This window comes from Diplotaxodon limnothrissa, linkage group LG11, assembly GCF_057381915.1.
Source record: "Diplotaxodon limnothrissa isolate DT_005_m linkage group LG11, D_limnothrissa_male_GT1.1, whole genome shotgun sequence".
Taxonomy (NCBI): Eukaryota; Metazoa; Chordata; class Actinopteri; order Cichliformes; family Cichlidae; genus Diplotaxodon; species Diplotaxodon limnothrissa.
This window is the reverse complement of record NC_140606.1, coordinates 31,664,538-31,689,302: the sequence shown is the minus strand read 5'-3', so window position 1 is coordinate 31,689,302 and position 24,765 is coordinate 31,664,538. Positions and strand designations below refer to the sequence as shown.

Below are 24,765 nucleotides of genomic sequence, written 5' to 3'. Positions count from 1 at the left end.
AATTTCACTGTGTGTATCTGAATTGTCAGAGGTCCTTCCGCTGCCGCGGCACGGACACTAATGGAATCCGAGTGCTAGGTGATTTTAATTTCCATGCCGATTCCCCTGACTGCACTCCCACCGTTGACTCCTTTGACTGTGCAGGATTGCTTTGGTCTCATCTGGCCACATTGATTTACGCACACACAGACACACACATACACTCACAAGTTAGGCGCACGCTCCCTCCTCATGTCCACACAAAAACATGAGCAATGCATCTGATTTCATTTATGTGTTTATGAAATGCACATAATGTTCATGAAGCACCAGCCACGGTGTCGGCCTTGGTCTTTCGAGAGTGCATTTAATGTTGAAGAGGCAGTTTTATCAAGTTTTCATGACTGCCTCCACACACACTCTCTGGATGTGTGTGGGCATGTGGCGACCGCACTGCTTCGTGCTACGCTGCGCAGCTTTTGGCGGTGACACGAGACAGATAAAGGTGGGCAGATGAGCTCGGGTGAGTCCTCAGATTCTGTTCATTTAACTGAAATGTTTCTACCTACCACTCAATTTGCCCTCCCATTGTTGCGCTATCTGCACCACTTGTCACTCTGCCTCAGTGACTTTGAACAGACACCTCCACGCAACGGATGGATTCAGTGACAGCAGGGTCTTTGTGGAGAAATGTTCACATAAGCTGCAGCAACAGATCTCTATAATTGTTCCCTTTGAGTTTTCCTTTCTTGATGAAAAATGCTTGCCTTGCAGGTCCATTTATGGGCAATTGACAGGGCTAATTTATAGAGTGATATTCCTTTTCATGCCACCAGATGCCAGCAGTACTATGTCAACTCCAATTCCCAAAAGATCCGGCCCCCCTCCTCCTCCTCCCCGTACTCCCCCATCCCTAACCCACTCCGCTCCACCTCACCCCACCTCTGAAGGTCTGTGTGAAGAAGTAGATCACTCACATCACGTTAATGTAAAAACCGCCGTGCGGTTGACAAATGTTGTGGCTCACTATAAAATGTGCTAACTATGCAGACTTTCAAGCGACTACGCAAGTCATTTGTGACTGCAGCAATCACATTACCCTAGACGTCGAGAGTCTTGATTATCGCGACTAAGAATGCTGGCGTTTCTTTTTTTTTTCCTCTTCTTCTCATGGTTGAGTCTTATTTGGTTTGAATTATGCTTTCAAGGCATGTTTTCCACTTGGAAACTGTACAGATAACGTTATCTATAAGCGCTGATTGAAAAAAAACAAACCCAAACAAACTATGAAGTTTAAGACATTTAATGTTGTGTTTTGAAGGTGATTCATTTCAGGGGATGAACATGTATTATTAGGGTAGTTGTCTGCAAGCTTTTATGCTCTGCGATGAAGACACTCCCCTGATTTTTCCCATGCACTGCCAGCCTGCAGGCCTTGGCACAAGGGCCGACTGTGAGGATCATGCGTGAGCTGTGTATCTTACCTAGTACAGTGAGCTTGGCACGGTGGGAGCGAAGCGCTGCCTGTGTAGCCTGACACTCATACACCGCGTCATCCGCCAACTCTGCTGAATCGATCTGCAAGCTGTGCTCGCCTGATAGCGGGTCGCCCATTAAGGAATAGCGTGTCCAGCCTGCGTGAAGCCAGCACAGAGAATAGAGTCAGAGACAAACAAACCAACCAACAACAAACACATAATGAAAGGACTATAAAATGAACAGACTTGTGTCCCGAACAAAGCCAAAAGAAACGTGGCAAGGCTCTTTAAGACACAAATGAAAGCAAGCAGCACCTCACAGGGCCAGGCATTGAGCCGTTGTGTTAGCAGAGCAGCGTGAGCCTAGAGATGCAACACGTGAGAAGGCTGCTGCATGGGAAGACTGTCCTTTAAATACAGGCACACTGAAGATGGGGTGGCTAAGGTCAAGAGGAAGCTTCTTCGCCTTTATGCTAGTCAGCCACACATTTAAATGTCAATGTGTGGCAAAAGCCAATTGATTATCCACCTTCTTACAAGAGTTAAAATGCTAAACAACAAATTAAAGTTCGGTGCGTGCAGCAGTAGCTGACCTGTCTGCAGTACATTGTTCACTCACCATTCATTTGTGTAAAACCCCAAAGGTTGACAGAGAGAGACTTGATTTCTAATGAGGCCTGGCATTAATTGCAGCAGGACAGACAGAGACAGAGAGAGCACTAAACACAGAGAGGGCAGGAGAAGAAAAAGGAGGGGGCTGGAGAGAAGAAGCCAGTGATAATACCTGGTAGATCTCTCTCTCCTCCCAGTGCCAGGCCATCTTTGGTCCACTGTACCATTCCACGGTAACCCACGATGACACAAGGCAAGGTCACCGACTGACCGGATACAACCACCTGGTCCTGGGGCTGCTGGGAGAAGTAGGCTGCTTGGGTGGCTGCTGGAAGAAAAAATAAAAAGGAGACAACGTGAACAACTAAAATCTTTAAATTGACCTTTTCCTTGATGGCAAACTGCAAATTCATACGGAGTCACAATATGGCTATAAAATCTCGATGTATTAAATTCAGAAAATGTGATCACAGTAGATTTCTGCAGTGCCAGCAGAGACGCATGACGAGGAAAGTGAAACTTTCTCTGTAAGGGCTTTGACGAAATAATGCAACTATTTAAAAAAAAGCAGACTGACACGAACTGCTCAGCTTACTCTCCTGTTACCACAGCACTTGGTGGGAGAAATGGACATGCGTGAAAATATTATTTGTTCCCCCACTACAAATGCGTCTTCTAAGAGGAAGAGTCAGCTGTTACTCGTAACTTATTTAACTCTTTCCCAAGACCATATGGTTACATGCTCACTGACATGAAGCAAACACGCTTGTGGAGAGAAAACGCAGCCACTCCTTCAATGTGCTTTTTGTAAAAATGGATGTTAAACAATCAAAACTCCATTAAAGTTCCCTGGGGACCCGTTCATTCGAGCTTGCTGAAAGTCAGCGGAGACAACTGCCGCCACCGCTGTCGCCGTTTCGCTGCTGTGTTTAAGTCAAAGTCTCCCCGGATTGGCTGGCTTGCCTTCACACGCATGCAGAAACACAGCGTGAATACGGATTCGCAGCTCCTACAGTTTGTGCCACTATGCTTAAGATTGTGTATTACAAACCCCACTGGCAGGGGGGGAAGACGGCAGCACTCCAGAGGGAACTAATTCGTAAGGGAAGGCAGGAGGTGAGAGGGAGAAAGGCAGTTGGTTGGTTATCTAAGTAGGATGTCTGTGTGAGCTGGGAAGAGGACTTAAAAAACCTTCCCTCATTCTCCTCTCTTTGTTGCTCGGTGGAGAATGGAAGGGAAGGGGGACAGTGGAAGATAAAGAGGGTTCTATTCAGGCAGTGCTAAGCCCCCACTCCCCCCACCCCGAACTGCTTCTCTTGGTGGGAACGCTTAAACAGACAGGATCCCCCCTCCCTCCCAACATGAAGAAAGCCACTGAAAGGAGGGCAACATACGGCGGCCAGAGACACGCTATTGTCCTCTTGTCCCTCTCTTTTAATAGGCCTCTTCATTTCTAATCAATCCTGCTAAATGCAAGTTTAATAGCTTTTCAATAGCAGCTTTCCCCCCAGAGGGTAGCTGGGATTTTCTCTACCCCCCCCCCCATCCTCCCCTTCTTTTACCCTACATTCTTTCTAGTTTTTCTTTTCTGAAGGGGTGGTGTGTTGAGGGGCTTCCGTGGTTGTTGGCACTGTTTATCCTGCACTCAATTAACCACTTCATCTCAGGACTGCACCCTACCCTTCGCCTCCCTCACCCCTTTGCACCCTCCTGCCTCTGTCATCCAACAGAACGATTAAAGCCGCCAAACAGTGAGCTCATCAGGAACATGAGCGCTCAACACTTTAGACCGTTGTGGCTCTCGACAACTGCCTCGAAACCCATTTTCACATGCTCCCATTGTCTGTTACTCTCCATCTGGGCCAAACGAGGTGTTAATAGATCGAGTCGAGATGTAAAAAAAGAAGAAAAAAGAAAGATCAGAGAACAATGCATGTCGGCTCTCCAGTATCGTCTCCCTGTACATCATTTTTATGAAAGAGCTTTAAAAGCCGATTGAGCTGTGGGTGCAAACAGGTAGACTGCTGTATGTGTGGCACGCACTGGGGATCAAAAGAGGCCAATTTGAGAGCGTCAATAAGAAGTGAAACGTCTTCGAGTGAAGGCCGTTAGGCATTTACCGAAGGCTGGCATTTTCCAGTCATACCTTCAAAAAAATGCTGTTTTAACAGTCTGCCCGCCTGTCCCTTACATTCTGCCGTTATGAGCTATTGAGCGTTTTCATTTTCCTCCCATTGCAAAGCGAGTTGGGGGATTTTCCTCTTTGTACTTGCAACAGTACAAACATTGATTGTAATTAAGTATCTTGCCCAGAGTATCTAAATGTTTACAATGGGTAATAGTTCACTGCATTGGTTGATTGTTTAGATGGATTACATGCATTGAATTGCTTCTCTTTACCTCGCCCACGTACAATTTCTCATGCTCACAAATGGCAATTAACACCATACGCACACACACTCACGCATATGCAGCCGTACAAATATAGAGTACGGAGCATGTGCTGTAGAGAATGTCTTCACGCCATATGAGTGATTCATTGCTCTCCAGATCCCTTATTGAAAATGCTCAACAGAACATCTCGACTGGCTAATGACTCATGCCAGATTCCTTTAATTCCTCCTTGCTGAATTAGACAATTCTTTGACGGTGTATTAGCAGCTTAATTACATGAATACATTTCTGACGGGGAGAGAGGGAGGAACGCAACCAGACAAAGAAGTAGTGGAGGAGAAGCAGTCAGAAGAAGTAGGGAGCTGTGGGTGTGAGGAGGCTTGTTCTTGGTGTGCTGCAGTGTCACATACACACATGCGTGTACACAAACGAAAACACACAAATAGTTTTCGGTGATTTTCAGCAGACTAAAAATGGGGAGCTCGTCTATTGGCTGCAGTTGAATCGCATTCGTAAAGAAAGACTTGAATCCCCTTGAAATTCCAACATTTCTGCAGAGGATGTGAGTTTATTTATCGCGTTGTCTCGATTGCTACGCAGGTAAATATGTGCAGAGTAGATTAGTTATACAACACGTTGCGTGCTTAAATGTTACACTGACACCAAAAATGCAATATTCGCTCTTTCTCACCTTGCTGTGCGTATATGTGTGCGCGTGACTGCTTTTCCGTCCCCTAGTAACAAGGTCAAAAACACATTTGGCCAGATACATTTTAATCCGGATTTCTCAAAATGGAATATCATTTCACACCGCTGGATGCACATGGGGCTAAGTTTATGTGTGTCTGTGTGTGCGTGCATTTCCGCCTGACGCTGAGTGTGTGTTTGGGCTATGTATGTTTATGTCTGCCGTTTCATCTCAGTGTGTGAATGAGTGTGGAGGTTGGGGCTGCGTTAATAGGGTAAGCATCTTGTCAGGCACTGGAGGGCACATTTAGCAGTTACTTTGACACAGTGACTTTGCTGTTTCTGTCACATGGTTGGTGTTAAGTGCAAAACAGCCTCCCCGACTTGGGCGAAACCTATTAAAGAGCTTTGCGTTGACCCTGGAACTGCTTGCTCTCTCTCCTTCATCTGAACTGATAGGGGATGCGCTCGCATCAGGAAGGATCAGGAAGGGATGGACAGATGTCGGCAATGATCCGTCCTCCACTGGACATCTGCCTTGATAGAAATAGATTGAAGCAGTCATTCTGCGTGTGCGAGCGCGCGTGCGTATGTACGTGAGTGTGTCTCGTGTGCATTTATCCCGGTGGGGACTTTAACCTGACTGCACACAAACCTGTGGGAACAAAAATCAAGGTCCCCAGAGGTATGGACTGCTTTTTGAGGCTTAATACTTGGTTTTAGGTTCAGGGATAGCATCAGTTAAGGTTACGTGGATAACTGCGAACACCCAGACGAGTGTCATGGTCCGAAAGCGTTGTTGTTGCTGCTGTACTGTAGTTTCTGTGTAGACACGCTGCGGTCACAACAAACTCAAGGACACTTGGACACCCCCTGTGGAGTCTTGCATTCAGCCCTCATGACAGAATTTGCACCAGTAGGACCCAAGATAACTCTCGTACTTGGTAAAGTGGAAAGTATAACGCTGCCATTAGGATTAGGCATTCATTTATTGTGATGGATAAGGTGAAGGCTAGGGGATAAGAAATGCATTATCAATGAGGGAGTCCCTCTGGGCTACAGAAGCAAGATTTTTTTTAAAATAAAAAAAACTTTAATAATAAATAAATGATCTGAGCATCTGAGGGCACAAAAGTCAATTTAAGTGCATAAGTTGGAACCTTCAAATGAAAACTAAAATAACATCAGCTACTCCACTCTGTTCATTTTCCTATGTTTTACGATGACACTCAGCTGCTGATGGCAGTGTTTGCAAAGAGTTCTTATTTTAGTTCCGATTTTATGCCATGTCCTCATTCCCATCCAGTACGAAGAGTACAACATCCAGTCCTGTGGGGTCTATAAATGTAAGTGCTCTCAACTTGACTGGACAATTTGCTCTGTGCAGTAATAATTCAAAATGCTAAAAAAAAAGAAATAGCACCTGATATCTACTTGCATTTCAGCCCTATGCTAACGGCAAAGACTCCCGAGCCCAGCTGGTGTGAGTTTTCCCACAATAAGAGCCAGAGATGAGAAAATGAGGAAGCAAAGCAGACAAAAAACATTACAAAACAAGGCAATTGGCAAAAAAGTGTCAAGCTTGGAATAAACAACCACTTTCTCCAAATGCCATCCATTGTGCCTTGTCTAGATAAGGCTTCTAAATCGGGCTGGAAAATGGGAGCTCCATTTCTCTCTGTATGGAATTATTATCCCTTTGTTTTGAGTCAGCCTCTTTTGTCTTCCTTTTCCTGTGTGTGTGTGTGCTTGTGTGTGCATATAAACAGAGAGTAATGCTGAGTAGTAGCTGAACCAAACAGTATGTCCCAAAGGGGACACGGCACCCATCTTATGTTTGATCTGGCTACTAAGCTCATTTCCGTGACTCTCACAGAACTTCTAAGGGGCTTAAAACACGCTAACAACAGATACCACCCACCAGCCCATGGCAGTATGGCCACCCGCCCCATCACACACACTATATGGGTGAGCACCTCTGTATTTTTCTTTAACTGTTGCAAACAGCTTCACCCTGTGCCTCTGCAGATGTCTGCATCTAGCCTACCTTAATGTAACCGAGCATCTCTTCCATCTTTTCTTTCCCACATTGCATTTCATCTGCACTCCCAACCGCCCACTCTCACTATCTTCTCTCCCATTTTGCTTTTTTTGTGCCCAAATTGCAGCCTAACAGCTTTTTAAGAGCTGTTTTGCTGGAGTTTAATCCTCCTAGCCTCCCCTTTCAGCCTTTATTCCATTGTGAAAATCTTGGCTCAGACCTAGGCCCCTTTTTAGAGAGTGGACCCGCTCATCCACCCAACCCCCTCCTGGTGTTCTGCCGAAACCCCAACCGCGGGCATTCTCTCCCATCCCTGCATCCATTCACAATCCAGCCCAATCCCCTCATTCCTCTGCTCATCACCTTTACGACCACACTCAGTGAACCGTGATACCTGAAATCAATACTTACCAGCCCCCCAACCTCGCGAGTTCTATAAGGTGCTACTAATTGTTGATTTGCTTTCTCCGTCGCTCTTCCTGCCACCACTCTGCTTTTCCAGACTCTGTGTCAGCTGTCATCTCTTACCAGACTCTCCCTTGCACTTTCCCTCCCCATCCCTTCCTCTACTCTATCCTGTATCCCCTTCCCCTGTCCCTTTTCTCTCTCTCTCTGCATCCCTGGTGTGAAAATCACAGGGGTTTGTGTCAGCTTGTCAACACAACACTCAAGAAAGCAGAGTAGGGGGGGAACAAGAGCAAAAAAAAGAGGTACTATATTTTAGAAAGATCAGAAAAAACTGAGGTAAGGTAAAAATGGAAAAAGTGGGCTCCTGTCAGCTTCCAATTGCAAAGGAGGGAGCCTGAGAGGGGATTGATGGAATGCTGTAATCAGTCTGTCTCCGAGGCTGTCACCATGAGGTTTTTTCCCCTGCTGGAATAGGGCGCTGCACACATCAGGGCAGCAGTGAGGCTGATCGCATGGGTGAGCAGCAGCCGAGGTTCTCCCTGGGTAGCTGCTAACAGATGCAGTGGATAGTGTAATAGAGTGGTATGCATACGGGGAGAGGAAGGAGTGAGGGAAGAAAAGGGGAGGCTGGGTAAGAACCCAAGAGTGCTGATGTGACATAGTCAGCGTGTGAATGCACATGAATGGTTCGCACAGTCAGTGTGCTGCAGTGCCCGACAATGTGCCATAAATACACTCATTCTTATACTGTCTTCTCACACTTGCCACTCACATGAGCACACTGATGCGCACTCAGTGTCAGAGGCCCATATCTTTAGGGTTTCTAGTGGGCAAAAGCATCTCTCTGAGTATAATTCCAACACAGCTTTTTTAAACAGCTCCCCTACACTGAAGCCGAGAGCTAGGGGAGCTGAGAGCTGACTCCATACAGACAGATAGTAAGTGACTGGCTGGCTGGCAGGAGGACAGGAAATAAAAAAGCCATATAAAAAGGAGAGAAAAAGGGGAGGGAGTCAGTGGCAGTGGTATGAAATTGTCTGTACACATCAGCCAGCAATGTTGACAAGATGTTGATTGAGCTAGTCTTGTCATTGCGCTCCTGCTTACCCCCTGGTGTTTCCAACACAAGACAGCTGCTGGCGGGATCTGTGTCACAGTTCCAGCCCTCCTCTGCCCCCCCCCCCGCACGTCACCAACCCCCTCTTTGGTCTTTGCTCTCTCTCTCTCTCTCTTTCTTTCTGTCATATCCCAATTTCTCTCTCTGTCTACCCCCCCCCCCCCGCCCCGCCCCACAATTTTCGCCAGTGTTTGGATGGAAGGGCTTTCAATATAATTCACTGTGCTTTTACATCATTAACTTCTTGCGCTGCTTGCAAAAGCCGCGGTTTAGTGTGTGCATAACAGCTGACATGGTGGATAAAATAGCAGCGGTTCACAACATGTGGCAGTGAGGCAGCTCAAAGATGAGACAGGAGTCGGGGGGGGGGGGGGGGGGTAGGAAAAAAATTGCAAATCTTTTCAATCTCAGCTGCCGCCATAAAACAAGCAAACAAAACAAATCTATCAATAAATGACACATTAAAATCCATAAAACAATGAAGAGATAATGTGAAAATTGCCACGATATCTTGCTTTAAAAACATGCAGTGGAAATGAAAACAAAGGGATTCTCTGCACAGATTCGGTACTGGGACTCTGGCTCTAATGCTCTGGGGTATCAATTAATTTAGTCAAGGGATTTGCGGCCTGCTCTTCCTAATTGAGCCCAGTGGAAACCCCCTCGGCTCTTCGCGATAGGAAGTAGTGCGTTTCATAATTAATACTTTTTTTCCCCTTTATTATTATTATTTTTTAATGAGGGTGGTAATGTTGTAAATGTGTGCATCTTATTACGGTAAAGGGGCCATCTACGCTATTGTTCACTTACGCAGTGTTTGCTGCTGGTGAGATAAATAAAAAAGACAACCTCATTGAGAAGCATTTTTGCGTGTGTTTGAATATAAAACACAGGCAGCTCAGTGAGAGTCTCATTAGTGTTGCTTAATATGTGTGCTTTTTAAAGCTTAGAGGTTAATGCCCGACTTGCCTCCATTTCAGTGGAGCTCTCTTTAATTTGATGCATAATTCTTTTTTGTCAGCAGCTGACAAGAGCCTCTTCAGAGAAAGCAGCTGAGCTCTGTAGTGAACTCTGCATCCAACAGGAACACAAAGGCACACAAACACTCCTAATTAAACCTGTTCACAATATTTCTCTGCGCTCCCCCTCTCGCGCTCACGCCACGTTGCGGAGCATATTTCTGAACGATCCTATCTTCCCATCTCTCTGTCCGGAGAACATAACTCTTAGCGATTAAACAAATTACCTCCTCTCCCGGGAGACCCGTGGATCCGGTGAAGAGAATAAGTGTGTGATTCACAATGCTGCCACCTCTCTGTTCTTACAAACAGCCTTCAAATTGCCGCGTATTAATCACTGTCTCAGGATAGTCCGCGACCAGAATTCCTACTCTTTTTTTTTTTTCTTCCTCATCCAGAGGAGATGAAAGTGCGAGTTTTAATTTAACATCAATTTTATATTCTGTTCATCAGATTGCCCGTTACTTGAAACATTCCTTTAAAATTCCTGATGACTAAGAGCTTCCAGAACACGAGAAAGTGAGAGGGTGGGGGGGGGATGTTACCTGCCGACCTCAATACATTCTGCTTTGTGCTGAGGAAAAGAAGGGAAGGGGAAAACTAATTTCCTGAAACTCCATTTCTTAAGCGTTGATTAGTAAAAGGAGCATAATTAGAGTGAAATGTGAAGTCAGGGTTTTTTTTTTCAGATTGCACCACTTCCTCTAGAAAAATCAGGCCATGATTAATGAATAAATGATTAATGAGCGAACTAATTAATCAATTAATTATTAAGCAAGCACTCGGAACAAGAAATGGGTAGTATGACAGTGAACAGTGGATAAGAGATTTTGAGGCTGTGTGTTAGAGAGAGAGAGAGAAAAAGGATTTGGGATAATCTGCCTGTTTGTTCTGTCAGTTTGTTGGGTCTTCTGATAAAGAGGGGGATGAAGGGAGGAAATGCAAAGTTTAGAGCTTCATTTGAGCTTCCCGAGTCAGACAGCAATGCCTCGCATAGGAGCAGCGACCCCCTCCCCTCCTTCCTCCAAACTGCTACCTCTGCAAGTTTCCCCCGTGGTCAGGTCTCTGGGTTACGGCGGTAAAGCCCTACACAAGTCAGATGTGGTGATGATGTTTGCACTGGGCATTGCCATGCGAGCCCTCCAATCATCACCTCTGAAAAAGATCACGGTATAGTTCCTGCCACTAACCAGTCATCTCTCCTCCCCTATCTTTAACTAGGACACCCCATCAATCTTTGATAATCTGCGGTGTGGGTCTCCCCAGTGTGACCAGGCTGATGAGACATCACAGCAGGGACTGATGTATGAAATGCCGCCTCCAAATATAACTGTGATATACTGGACCGTTTCAAGTCTGGTTTGACCTTTTTTTCCTAGATATTAATCGCTGTGGTGAAAGAATATATGTGAGATATATCTCTCCCCCAGGAGCTCTGCACTCTTTATTCTTTGGCATGAGGTTTTCTCCTAGGTGGCTTTTTCATGTCTGCCCCCCCCCCCCAAAAAAAAGTTCCCAGAGCTGTTGCTACACACAACAGGATATGGGACACAAAATAATATTTTATAAGCAGTTTATTGTTTCTATTAAAATGCAGCATTACTCTAAAGCTGCATTTCTCCACCTTCCCCTGACACCCGGAAACACATCCTCAAAGCGAGAACATGAGAGAAGGATCTTTCATCCCTGCATATTTTTCTTGCCGTTTACTGCTGGCCTTATTAAGAGAGTTGTGAGTGACGGAGGCAGAGTGTGCCGGGGAGAGTCTCAGGGGGCTTTGATGGAGGCAAGAGATGGAGCTGTAGTAGGCTGAGGGCAAGATCATACTTACGTTTATCCGCTCAAAGTACTTTTTAAAGTTCTTTGTCTAGGTACCCCTTCTTCCCTAACAGTCCTTTTATTTCTGCGTTTGTTCTAGTCTATTGTTTTTCTCTAACGGCCGAGGTCTGCGCCAGTGCTGCATTCTGTCCTAATCATACCATGGCATTGCAGATTTCCTTAGAGTCAACTGGGTGTGAATGGGCCTTTGTCACAGTGGGTGGGTTGGCTCATTGACTGTGAAACCCGGACATATGGTGGCTGTGTGTTGGGATGTATCACAGCAGAGAATGCCATGGGTCAGGCTCTCGACCCTAGCCTGGCCTTTAACACCTTACCGGCTGCACCGAAGTCTGTGGTTTGATGAAGTTAAACACTTCATTGTGTGTTTTGTCTTGGGGTGTGTTTTCTTAGCTGCTTTTACTCACCCTTAAGAATGCGCAGTTTGCAGTTGAGGCAGATGCGCTGTTATGTGACTGTTTTACCAAACATGTAACGCATGCCTGCTCTTGGGCTGCAGTGACACGCACCGCTCCTCAGCATAACACTTTGTAACACGCTGTTTGCATGGTAAAAGTAAAGCAAAGCTGGTATCTCTGGTGGCCAGGCTTCTGGAGAGAAATCTCCTTTTGTCACGGTGTGATGTGACTGTTAAGTGCCCGGCCTTTTCACGCATCCAACTGCACCTCAGAACTTTTCTAGACACTGATGATGACGCTGCATCCGAGGGACGCAACTGTCCCGTGAAGTTGAAGCATTATACGGTCCCGCCAGATCGATGGTGTAAAGTCTGTTTGATGGCCAGTTGAGCTGATGTGAGTATAGTGCGGTTAACAGTCAGAAGAACACACAGCAGGCAAGCGGGTGTCTCGTCTCCTGCCTCCTGCAGGCTGCACCTAGTAAGCTAATCTGGAGTATCTCTTATGTTTGCAAGGTGCAACACTAATACCCAAATGTAATGCAAAGAAAAATCAGTTTAGCTTCTAACCATATCTGATTATGCTACAAATAAAAATTTTTAGCTTTAAAACATGCCCCCCTGAGCTCTCTCCTCCCTTTCATGCATTGTATCTATGGAAAACATTCTAGTTCTAGGTTCTGATAAACAAGTGAGGCGTTACAGGCTCTTAAGCCCATCGTGTGAGATGATCGATCATTGGACAGAGTGTGGAGATAACTCCCTCGGCTTGCCTGCTGGTTACCACTGATCCCATATCACCCTCACAGGATATGGTATGAATCACAGGAAGTTTAGATCAATCTATATAGATTGTGCCATGTGATTACAAAAAAAAAAATCCAATTTGGCTTATCCATCCAAATGCCTCAGTGTCTGCCTGTTTTTGCATTAATGTATGGGCGTGTCCCGCGTGTTAAATAATAGCTTTTTCACATTCTCCTTTTACTGATTTCTGATATTTGCTGAGACATCTCTACAATCTGTCCTACCTTTGCTTATTTACTATGCTTAGTCTATCCTGCTCTTAAATCTCCCTTCTTGAGGGAGTCGTCTTTTAAATCTTAATTAAAACAGACTCCAAAGCCCCCCACCCTCCCAGGGGCTGAAAGCAGCTTAGAACAATCAAGAGGACGGATTAGAAGTGAGAAGAATAGAAGAAGAGAGGAGATGCAAGAGAGAGAGATGGGGGGGAGGCTGGATGGGGTTTCAACAGAAATGGAACGTCAGAGAACAATATTGAGGGGAACGAGAATAATGACCTCTTCCCCTCACTCCCCCTGATTCTCATTCCTTCCCCTCCTTTTAGCTTCATCTCTCCCTCTCTCGCAGGGCTCTGGAGTCTTGGCCTCACCTATTGACATTCAGCTTCTCGGCAGATTAAGCAGCGAATGGAGCCTCTGGAAAGGGTAAACACAGTGGAGGAACAATGACCAACAGGCGGCAACCTTATTGGATTCTAATTAACTGCCAGGAGAGATGGCCAGGGGCATGTTAAGTGCTGTGGGACACAAGTTAGGGACCCAAACCTCAAGTTCTACAACTCACATCACCTACTCTCCACTAAATTCTTGTAGATTGTTTCTGTCTTTCCCTTTATCGTTCCCGGTATCGCTGTCTCCTTTTTAGTATTCTCCTATCTTTGAATCTATTTGCCCACTCTTTCACATATGGCCCATGAGAATGGCAAACAGAGGCATTTAAAAGCACTCCTTGGAGAGCTATTTGCCATCCTTCTTTTCCTGGGCTACCTCTTCCTCTCTGCTCCCCATCCTCACCCCCCCCCCCCCCCCCCCTTTTTTTTTTTAACACAGTGGAACGAGGCCCAGCTCCCTGAGGTAGCTGTTTGAGCGATAAGGTTAAAACGTGAAAAAAAGGTGAAAAATTGTGAGAGATTATTTGATATTAAACAGATTGAATTATCTGGAGTGAGAAAGGAGAAGGAGAGCTAAATCATATTTCTGCATCGCCCTCAGGAGGAGCACTACCAGAGGGAGAGAGGGCGCTAAATGGGAATGAGCAAATAGCCTATCCTCAATGGTCAGAAGTCTGAAAATATAACCACTTTTTTTTTATACTCTCCTACCCCAGTGAACCAGCACGTTAATTTGAGTGCGAGTCCAGGCAGGTCTCTCTATATGTGTGAACTTTCTCACTGGTGCAGTGGGTCCTCGGTCTTTTGAGTGGTCTCCTGATTAGGCCAGCTCACAATGGTGATGTGTCCTCCAGGGGCCCCCTGTCTGGAGCCACAGGCACTAATTAGACCGGTATCATTAATGAGTTAGTGTGAAAGAAGGTTCAGCCCACCTTGAGTTAACACTGAAGTGGGCAAAAAAAAATAATCCAGCACCCCACAGGAGACAGGCTATCGTCACCTCAGCAAACATATAAAGCAATTTGTTAATTGGTGTGAAAATCCGCACAAACTTTGAAGCCATACATGTGCAAACGCATGCACACACTCTCACACCTTAATGTGAATACACATACTGATGTTCAGGGTACTCCATGAAGGCATTGCTTGTTAACATGCTACCTGGGATCAAAGAGGCAACAGCTGAAAGGAGAGAAGTTTGGAAGAGCCATTATTTGTTGAGGAAAAAAATTGCAGCCCAGTGTTGTGTTTGTCCTTCGGCAAACCTGGCAGAAAAAGAGGTTTCCACCATTTCACAAAAACGAAGGGATATTTCTTTTTCTTTCTCACCATCATGTGAGGGACTCTTTGAAATACTCAGAGTACTTTTTTTTTTTTTAAATCAAAGCTGGGAGGAAATGAATCACAGCTTCACTTGTGATCTAAGCCCGGAGATATAAAAGGGATCCACATGACTACTGTCCATTTCCACACCATTACAGCAACAGTCATGGCTGTAATAGGTTGAATTGGGCCATTGATTTCTCTCATGCACCCTCTCTGCCAGTTCCGAGATACACCCATTTCTTTTTTAACTAAACATCACATGCTCAAAGACGGCTCACACACACACACACACAGACACACAAAAAACAGAAAAACACCACCAAATCTAAGCCACAAAGGGGCACAGACACACTCAGTCGCACACAAACACACACGGCCAATACAATATGTCCCAGCTTGAGTTCCTGGGGAGTTAAACAAAGAACTGAGTTTAAATTGGCCTTTAAAGAACTCCCCCAGAACAATCATGGAGTTGACTTGAGCCACTATAGAGTGTCAGAGGACTGCTTTAGAGAAAGAAGGGTAGTTAGGCTGAGGTCTATAGTGGAGTGAGTGGCTAATCTATAGTGTGACGACGCAAGAGCTTCTCTTGACCGGCTTCAATAGCCCTCCAATCAGGCCTGACTGCCCCTCAATCTTCGCTTAGTTTTTTTAACTTGCCTGTGATTGTGCGGCTTCATTAAGGGCCTATTTATCTTTCCCTGTACTACAGTCCTAAAAGGCTACATGACATGTTCAGCACACCCATGCACCGCCTACACAAGGACCTGGCAGATGCACGACTCCATTAGCACACAAAGAGAATCTAACATAGCGAAATCTGCTGGAATCACAGTCCAGTCAGCTGAAAACATTGCTACTTTTATTTTTCTTCCTAAACTGTGATAGTTTTAACAAATTTTTAACTTCTCTGTCCTCTGAAGCCGGCAGCCTCCATCTGCTAATCAGTGTTCCTCCTGCTTGATCGCTTCGTGAAAAAAAGAACAGAAAAAAGTCTCTTAAAAACAATCGTTCAGGTGATGAAGTAGCCTGCAAGGCGTTCGGTGTGTGGCTGTGCTGCAGCGTAATGCTGCCTGAACAAAATAGCAGACCAGGTGAACCCATGACCCCACAGAGACAGAGACCCTCCCAAACAAGCCACAACAAACAGCCTTCTGTAGCCACTCTCTGCCTTTGATCTGAAGAATCTGAGATGAGATCTGTTTCCTCTTCCCTCTCTTCTCTTGTGCCCTTTCTCTCTTTTCCTTTACAACACCTCCTTATACTTTTCCCTCCCCTCCCCGCTGAGCAGGTGTATTAAATGAGGTGACTATTCCGGCAGCACTGGGCCGCACCTCAAAGTGCAGTCTGTGAAGAGGGCTTTTCTCTCCCTCCCCCCCTCTTATCTTTCATCCCTTCTATATGCCCACCTCCTTTACTCTCCCTTTTCCTTTCCCTTTATCCCTCTCCATCCCCTTTACTGCGTTTAACATGTTCTCTCGTACTCTTGAATTTGAAATGGAGAGCGCCAGGCCTCTCATCTATTCGGATCTATCTACACCTCCCTGTCTATCTCCGTCTGCGAATATCTCGGCCTATTGTCTGTTTAGCTATATGTCTAATTATGCTGTCTCACTTATGCAATTAGTGCAAAAATAAATGGCTGCCATAGCTTTGTGTCTCCCCTTCACCCCTCCCATTGCAGGCTCTGAGAAAACAAATTATAGAGAACAATAGGTACAAATGGCTTCTGCACCAAACCACATGATGGATGCAGCCTGGGTTCCCTGCATCTCATCCCTTCCTTTTTTCCTCTTCCTCAATCACTCCCTTTACTCTCCCTCCCTTCTCCATTATCTTCGGCTCTATATGTCTCTGTTTGGATACAGGGGAGGACTTGAGCACTCTTTCGCCCAACTACCCGATCACTGTATGGCTGTATCATCCGTCTTCCCTTCTTGGCAATGACACTATATTCACACTGACATCATATTAAGCAGGCTCCCTTTTTTCCCCTATACCTTTCTTTCTCTCCCTCTTGCCTTGTCTCTTTCCCTTCCCCTGCTGTTGTCTCCGCAAGAACTCTCTTCTCCTCTATCCCCAAGAGCATTCTGTACACCATGACTGCAAAGCAAACGCTTGGGACTCTAAAGCAAACAGCAAGCATCCTGTGCCATAGCCCCATCTGTGGATAGTCTGAGCAGGGAACAATCAGTCCCTCTCCTCCTCCTCCTCTGCTTCGTTCTCTTTCCAGCCCCCTGGGATCTGCACAGCACTAGGATGCCTCAGTCAGACGGGTGCAATGTGCTGGAACAATGGTTGGGCTGCTTCCTCCAGGAGGGGTGTTAGGTTTACCTCAGCCAGCTTGGGAAGCACTTAGCCATGTGTTCTTGCCCTCCTCGCTGATGCTGCTTCGCAGGAATGTGGCAGAAAAGCTTCTTTCCAGCATACGCCTCCCTTACTTCTCTCTCGCACACCTGCTTCCCCCCACCCAGCCCACCTCCAGCTCTCTCTCTCACACACACACACACACCCAAACACAGGTATGCACACAATCACTTTCTTTGCATTCAAGTGTACACTTGAGATCTAATGTTTAGCCTGAGGTGCTATTAATCCCCCTCGGACTTGCAGTCAGTTACAACTTTTCTTTTTTTGTTTTTTCACCTCTGCCATGCTCAAAGAAAAACAGCAGGTTTGGTTTCCACTGAAACAAGCATATCCATTACCTGAAATTCTAGGCTCCTGGCAGTAAATCCCTTTGACCCCCTCTGCCTCCCTCCTCTCCCTTTCTCTTCCTCCCCCTATTCTCATGCTGAGCCCATTGTTGTTTTTGCATCAGCTTTCTTACGCCAAAAGCAGACTTCAGGAGAGAGAAAGGGAGAGACACACCCCTCAACCAGTTAACTGCCACCCACCTCTACCAAACACCCTCCCTCCCACCCACCCACACACACACTTCGCTGCTACTCACGTCTCAACACAGCTCGATAACATTAACATGTTTTGCCATTGAGGGAGCTGCAGTTAAAGGCTTGATCAATACGCTTTGACTGACATCCCTCAGTTGATAGCAAATTGGTTGCCTTCTCTCGCAGACCTCCCAGCGAGAGTTTCTCAGCCCTGTCTGAAATTCTCTGCAGAAGAAATGTAAATAAAAGACATGGCTACACTTTCTCCAATCCTTCACACAGTCTCTTCCAACAATAGGAAGAACAACAGCAGCAGCAGCAGCACAGGACAATCATTGTGCAGAGGAAGACGAGGGCAAGCCACAACCAACCCACTATTTTGGTTAATGGTTGAGTCACCAACACAATATTAGCCACGGCGTTCCAGGCAGTTTCAACTGACAGGGTGAAGAGATGAAAATGAGAATAAGGAGTGAGCATGGACTTCTTCAAGGAACAAGTAGTTGGAATATTTATTCCCACAAGGGTACACACTCTTTCCATATCTAATAAAATGAGCAGCAGGCAGACAGTTTCTTGTTTCCTTGAATGTGTTTTTCACCCGTAGCTGGTTAAGGAGGTGACATGTCCTGAGAGCTGGAGCATCATTAATTAGACAGTTGGACTTTGACTAATCGCTCCAGAAAGAGCACACAGCCCTGAAGATGCCAAACACTCATCTCGGCTCATCATCCACAGCCCCAGCGTGCGCCCTTGACCTCTGTGGGTGCGCGAGTGTGTTCAGGGTGTTGCTTCCGTGAGATCCTTGTGATTCATTTCTGGATGATGTGCACACGCCATAGAAGCCCTAGTGCACTCTGCTGAATATTTCACATCTCCTTCTAATCAAGTGCCACTGCCAATCATAGTTTATGCAAAGAGAGTAAAAATAGAAGTAAAATAAATCTGCATCTAGTGCTAAATAAATGTTGTCTGATGGGATTCCCAACTGAACTTTTTTTTTTTTCCTGAAACTCTTCCCAGCTGCCAGAATTCTACTCCAATAAAGCTATCTTTAATACAAGGTTAAGGAAAGCGGCTGGTGAAGATAACACAGGAACAGATATTGCTGCAACGCAGAAGATAAATTTCAATTTGCTGTTGGTTTCTGCGTCTCGGCAGGAGATATGAAATTCTTGTCTTGCAGGGCAAGAATTGATTGGAAAATAAAAATGAATGTGTGGTCTAGTGCATCTGTTGTATGTTGGTTTCTGGGCTTAAGGTCTTTTGAAATGGCGATATATCTCTGCAAAAGGAAGTGACACTTGCATTTTTAGGGAGGAGATAAATGCAATACAAGTCTTTCTTAAAATAGCTGCTACTGTATAAATTCAACTCTTTCCCTTGGGGGCCTGTTCTAATGACATGCACAGAATTAATCCCACTTTCTTCCTCTCTCTATTCTTTCCATTACTGTGTTTGTACAGAAGAATGAAAGAGTCAACAAATTTGTGCCGTCCCCCGCCCGTGTGTATGCTCACAACACAGCCCCGAAGAGTCACAACTGGGGAAGAAGACTCTAGGAAAATGGCAGGAAGCTCCCATTGTCCTGTTCCCTGTCATATCCTTTCCGGCTCCTCAAACCACCTCAGAGGAAGACACGCTGAGGATGTGCAGAGACAGACACAAGGAGAGAGTGAAGACAAAAGGAGGATGGGTGGGACGAGGTAAAAATAATAACAAAGAAGCCAAATGTCATCAACAGTTTGCTACCTGGCTACTTGGGCTTCCTGTGTTGAGCCATACCAGTGCGCACATCCACTTAAGTTGCTAACAGCTGATAACAAAGCCTCGGGACACACTGCCAAGTTTTTTATCTGTGTTTACCCACATGGCAAAGCTGATTAGAGATGAGCAACATTATGAAGCCCCATTGTTTCCTTTCTCATTCCAGTTTCTCCTTCCGTAAAAATGCTGCAAGTGAGTGTGCAGGAAGGGGGGCTCAGAGGATGTGAAGAAGAGCAGAAAGACAATGCCTCGTGTGCATGACGGGTCTTCAGGATGAAAGGAAATAACAGGTCTTTCTTGCAGATTTTGGACATTCATTACTGCCGGCTCGGGTGTGCCTGTGCGTGTGTGTGTTTGCATGACCACATCATTTGTAAAAAAGAAAAACTGGATGCCTTGCTCTAAAACTATTCATCCAGTCCAGTCACCTACAGTAATCTTGACAAAACTCTTAAAATGCACATGTTGGGATAAAGTTTAAAATATAAAAAAAGCATATGTGAATCTTTCGTTTTGTGTTTAGTTTCTAGAAATTTCAGATACAGCGTTAAAAACGAGCAACACGGACTGAACGTCGAGTTGACCACATGTTATCTATCTTTGCCCTGACTTTGTCTCACAAATTTTGCAAGGCACTTCTGTTCAAGAGTCAGCTGCATTCAGATTCTGCTGTGTCTGCACTTGGTGAACCTCATATCTTACACTCCTCCCTGGCTGGCTACAGTTCTTACCCCCAAACTTTCTGGCACTTAGTCTCTCTTACTTTATCTCCGATCTTTTTTATCACAGAGGAAAAGAAAAGAAAGGCGCATGATACAAGGAGAGGAGGTAAAACGGAGGCAGAAAGAGAGCGCATTGGTTTGTTTCTGTGTGTGTTTGTGCGACAGAGACAAGACTAACAAGACAGGGAAAGGTTAACAATGCTCAGCGGTCTTCTTCTGTGTTTACCCGCTGCTTGTCCGCTTAATCATCAAGACACTGGTGACACATCCAAGTCTTACCCCTCCTTTAAGACTCTCCTTCCATCTTCCACCCCCAACTTTGTCTTCAGTCTGACTCCCCTCCGAAAGAATTCAAAGAGCAGCAAAACAGCAGTTCATAAAATATGCGCAGCTCCCTAAAACAAAACCTCCCAGGCCATGTTGTCACTGCATCCTCAAGCATCGTTGTACTCTATATTTTAAAGACAAATCTGGTAATGGGAAAACCCAGGCTGGTAATGCGGGGAGGAGGGAGCTGGGGCTGCATTTATCACTTTCTCTGCTTGAGTTTATTTCTATGTTTGTGTCTGTATGAGGTATGAATGCGAACAGGCTTTCAACCGTCGGTGAAAGTCTCCCATCTGCCTGCGGCCCATTAAGCAGATACGCTCTCCTGTCCCCGTGTTCCACAGTCACACATTCTGCGACCGGGCAAAAAGTAAAAAATAAAAAAAAATGCTGTGAGAAGAAGCAAGGTGGAAAATTTTCACACTGCCACACTATAGTGAAACATGAGTGGCGACACGACTTAAGAGGAATGGAGAGAAACTTGTAATCTTAGCTCACAGCCTTTGAACTTGGCCCGATGAGACGCAAGCGACCCAAAGCAAAAGGTTCCAAAGAAGAGCTCACTGAAGATTACTCGGAATACTGATTCAGTGTGGAATCCAATTCCTGTGGGAGCCCAGGGGACTATCCGGGAAAGTAAATTATCTGTGTTGTAGTACAGACTACATACTTACAAAATGTATGCAATATGCCATACATAAATTTCAAAGTGAGGCCATGTGTTGGAGCCAAATTTGGATACCACAAAATACATTTATGAGTGCAAAGAATTTTGAGCATCTGTGACTCTTTATAAGGCTGACACAATAAATGAGGTCTAGGGTCTCTTAGGTTCTAATTAGGGCAGCTGTTACCATTTTCATTATTTGTGTGCTTGAGTGTGAAAGGGGGGAGAGTGAGTGTGTGCGTGTTGGGGTCCGGAAAATATGCCACTGTCTGGCTACTGCTCCTTTTCATCCAGCTGTTGTTAGTCTATCAGGGAGTGGAGGTTTACTCGTTTCACATTCCTCCCCGGAGCCTTGAATGATGACAAAACCACGCTGAAGGTAAAGATGTACGCACAACACATGGCCATTGGGCATGCTTGGGCTTTTGGTGAAAGTCTGTCTGAGGTGAAAATACAATAAAGCCTAAAGGATTTCAATTTCATTATGCTATCTTTTCTGCCTCCCCACGATCCTCTTCCTCCACTCACCCTGGAAAACATCTGTGTTTAGTGCGAGGTTGTTGTCTATTCTCTTGCATTCAAATTTAATTATTATTTTTCCTCATCCCAAAGTGTTAATACCGCGCTCTAGTTGCTCAGTGTTAATTGCCGAAAGCGTCTTTTCTACAACAAGAGCAGCACAAAACGAGTCAAATAAATTGTAGCAGCTGTTCAGAAAGCCTGCTTGCTTTTTTTTTGTTTGTTTTTGTTTCGTAATAATTGCATTTAAGCCTAAAAACACATCTGTTTTCGGCATCGTTCTGTTAATTCTATTACAGGATAACTAATAATAAGTTACAACGTTGAAGTATGGAGGGAAAACAAAAGCTGACAAGTCGCATTTTCAAAACAAGACGTGCATCAAAAACATTCTTTCTCCTCACAATTCCTTCAAAATTAAAGCATTTTGAAATCTCGATACTGGAAGGTCTGGGGCACAATGAGCAGACTTTGTTATAATCACTCATAAACTCTGTTCTGCCAATAAAAAAGCAACAGGGGGTGGTGGTGGTGTTTGTGTAGGAGAGAGAGGGTGGGGGGGAAACAGGTGCATTATGTCTGCCCGTCTCAAGAAAAACAAATGCTCTCCCTCTCTAGTTTGTGTCTCCCTCATTCTCTGCCCCTTTGCTTTCTCGCTGCCTCCCCCTCTTCCCCGCTCTCACTCTTACCATCTCAAATGCGTGTCCTCGGGAGACCGTGCAGTCCCCGTTGGAAGATACACCGTGTCCGTTTTTGCCCGTTTACGCACCACATGAAAGGAAAAGAAACTTTAGACGCAATCCTGTCAGCTCAGCAGAAACCCCCTCTGGCTTTTGTGTTTTCCCCCATTCTTTTTCTTTTTGTTTAAGGGAATGCAGCGTGTGCAACACCGGCCAACTTCAGGGCAAAAAAAAAAAGATGCAGGGAGCTGCAATGAGCTGTCTCATACCCAGCTTTAATTGTTCTGTTATCACCTGCTTAAATGCGCATTCTTGACGAGCCTCGTTAAAAAAAAACAACAACAAAAAAGCATCTTATTTAAAAGACACTCGCGTGTGGAGAAACACTGCGGTCAGGCGCAACCGGTCCCCAGATTTAAGAAATCAAATAAGTGAAACTTTCCGTCTGTGCACCCTCGTACAATGATTCGGAGCCTTTCCATTCAAAACAAGAAAGCTCACTTCGCTCAGGCTTCCGATGTTTGAATAAGATCAGGGGGGCAAAAATCACTGCAAATCTCACTTACGCAGTGCCATTTCTCATCAAGGACTGCTCGCAGACAGAGAAACCTCCTGATGTAATCACTCTTTCAGAACTAATTAAACATTTACCGGCAATTAACAGCAGTGAAATGTAGCATTGCAGCAGATCAGATGCCCACACTACTACAGCAGCGCACTGAATGGCTTGACGCAGCGCGCCAGCACGGAGCGCGGTCCATCCTTCCCCGTTAATAAGGACCCGGGTGGTTAAATGATAGCAAACAAAAGAGTATCTTACCTGTGACCATCACGCAAAAGATGAGGTATAACGAAGACATTTTAGTTGCTCTTGCCGCTGATTGTATTCTATGGAAAGAGTCTCGCTCCGTCTATGCGACTGAGCTGGTTATGGTCCACCGCGGCACCGGGCTCGGGATCACCGGAGATTCGTCTACAATAGCATCCAGTTTAAAGAAACGACTCAGAATGGTCCGAGCAGTCAGTAAACTCGCAGTTAGCAATACATCTCCACAGTTGGTAACTTTCCCCTCTGCATCAGCTTCTTTCCCAGTCTCCGTTCCTTGCCACTGTGGCACAGCTCTCGCCTCACTGTGCTCTCCAGCAGTCCATTAGAGAATCGGGCGTTTCAATCAGAAGGTTCATCCAGAGTCCACTTTGTAACCTGCTTCAGCATGCTGCGCGAAAAAAAGCGATCACTCCTCCTCGACAGTGCGCAGTGATAACCTCGGTGAAGTTACCTCTCGCCCCTCCGCTGGAGTCTCTCACTCTGTTCCCTCTATAACACACTCACTCCCGCTTCTCTCTCTCTCTCATACACACTCTTCCCCGATCGGTCTCCTCGGTTTACTCTCCCTCCTGCCAATTGGAAATGCGCACTGACAGTCATCTGGTGGTGGTACTGGGTAGCCAAATCTGGCAGAAGCTGAGCCTGAGGAGCCCCTTCTTCCTCAGATGCTTGCCGGGGGGGGTACCCCCGCCCCTAAGGGACTGTGATTGGCTGAGCAGGCATCACGAGGAGGGCATTTAAAAAACTTATTCACAGTTAAATGACTGCTCTAACAGCTTTGGGTGAAAAAACGCTTGAATAATATGAATCCACAGAATAGGATGCTGGAAAAGCAATGTGCTCCCTGTCCTGTAGGGGAAAATGCAGATTCTTGCTGTTGCCATTAGTTTCTTTTTCCAAATCATACACAGCACAAAAGCACTTGCCCCTTCCTCATTTCAAAGTTTGTGTGTGTGTGTGTTTTTTTGTTGTTGTATATTTGTCACGTTTGAATGTTTCAGATCGTTAAAGAAATTTTGATATTAGACAAAGCAAATCTTAGCAAATTCAAACTGCAGTTTTAACATGATGCTTACATGACATAAGCAAAAGAAATATTAAAACCCACCTGGCTCTGTGTGAAAATGTAATTGCCCCCTAAGCCTAATAACTGGTGCTGCCACACTTGGCAACAAGAACCTCAATCAAGTGTTCGTGTAAGCTGGCAATGAGTCTTTCACACCACTGTGGAGGAATTTTGGCCCACTCTTCTTTGCAGAATTGTTTTAATTCAGCCCGTTGGAGGATTTTCAAGCATGAACAGCCTGTTTAAGGTCATGCCAAATCATTTCCATTGGATGCAAGTCTGGACTTTGACTAGGCCACTCCAAAACCTTCATTTGTTTTGTTGAGCCGTTCAAAGGTGAGCTTGCTGGTGTGTTTTGGATCATTGTCCTGCTCCATAACTCAAGCCTTAGGGTACAAACTGGCCAAACATTCTGCTTCAGGGTTTTCTGGTTTAGAGCAGAATTCATGGTTTCATCAATTATAACAAGTTGTTCAGCAGTCTCTGACCATCACACTACCACCACCATGTTTGACTGTTGGTATGAAATTTATGAAATGCTGTCTTAATTTTATGCCAGATGTAACAGGACTCAAACCTTTCAAAA

The 24,765-nt window shown here is 45.4% G+C and overlaps 1 protein-coding gene across 1 annotated transcript in view; it reads right to left on the bottom strand.

Annotated features, from left to right (window-relative positions):
* The window catches only part of kirrel2 (kirre like nephrin family adhesion molecule 2), a 31,356-nt gene extending 8,028 nt beyond the window's left edge, over positions 1–23,328 (bottom strand). The window contains exons 1-3 of the mRNA XM_085365823.1: positions 23,105–23,328; positions 2,242–2,397; positions 1,464–1,613 (exon numbers count right to left, since the gene is read on the bottom strand). Coding sequence (XP_085221949.1) covers positions 1,464–1,613; positions 2,242–2,397; positions 23,105–23,144 — 346 coding nt within the window. The 5' untranslated portion in view covers positions 23,145–23,328. The remainder of the gene's footprint in view (positions 1–1,463; positions 1,614–2,241; positions 2,398–23,104) is intronic.
* Positions 23,329–24,765: the final 1,437 nt, after the last annotated feature.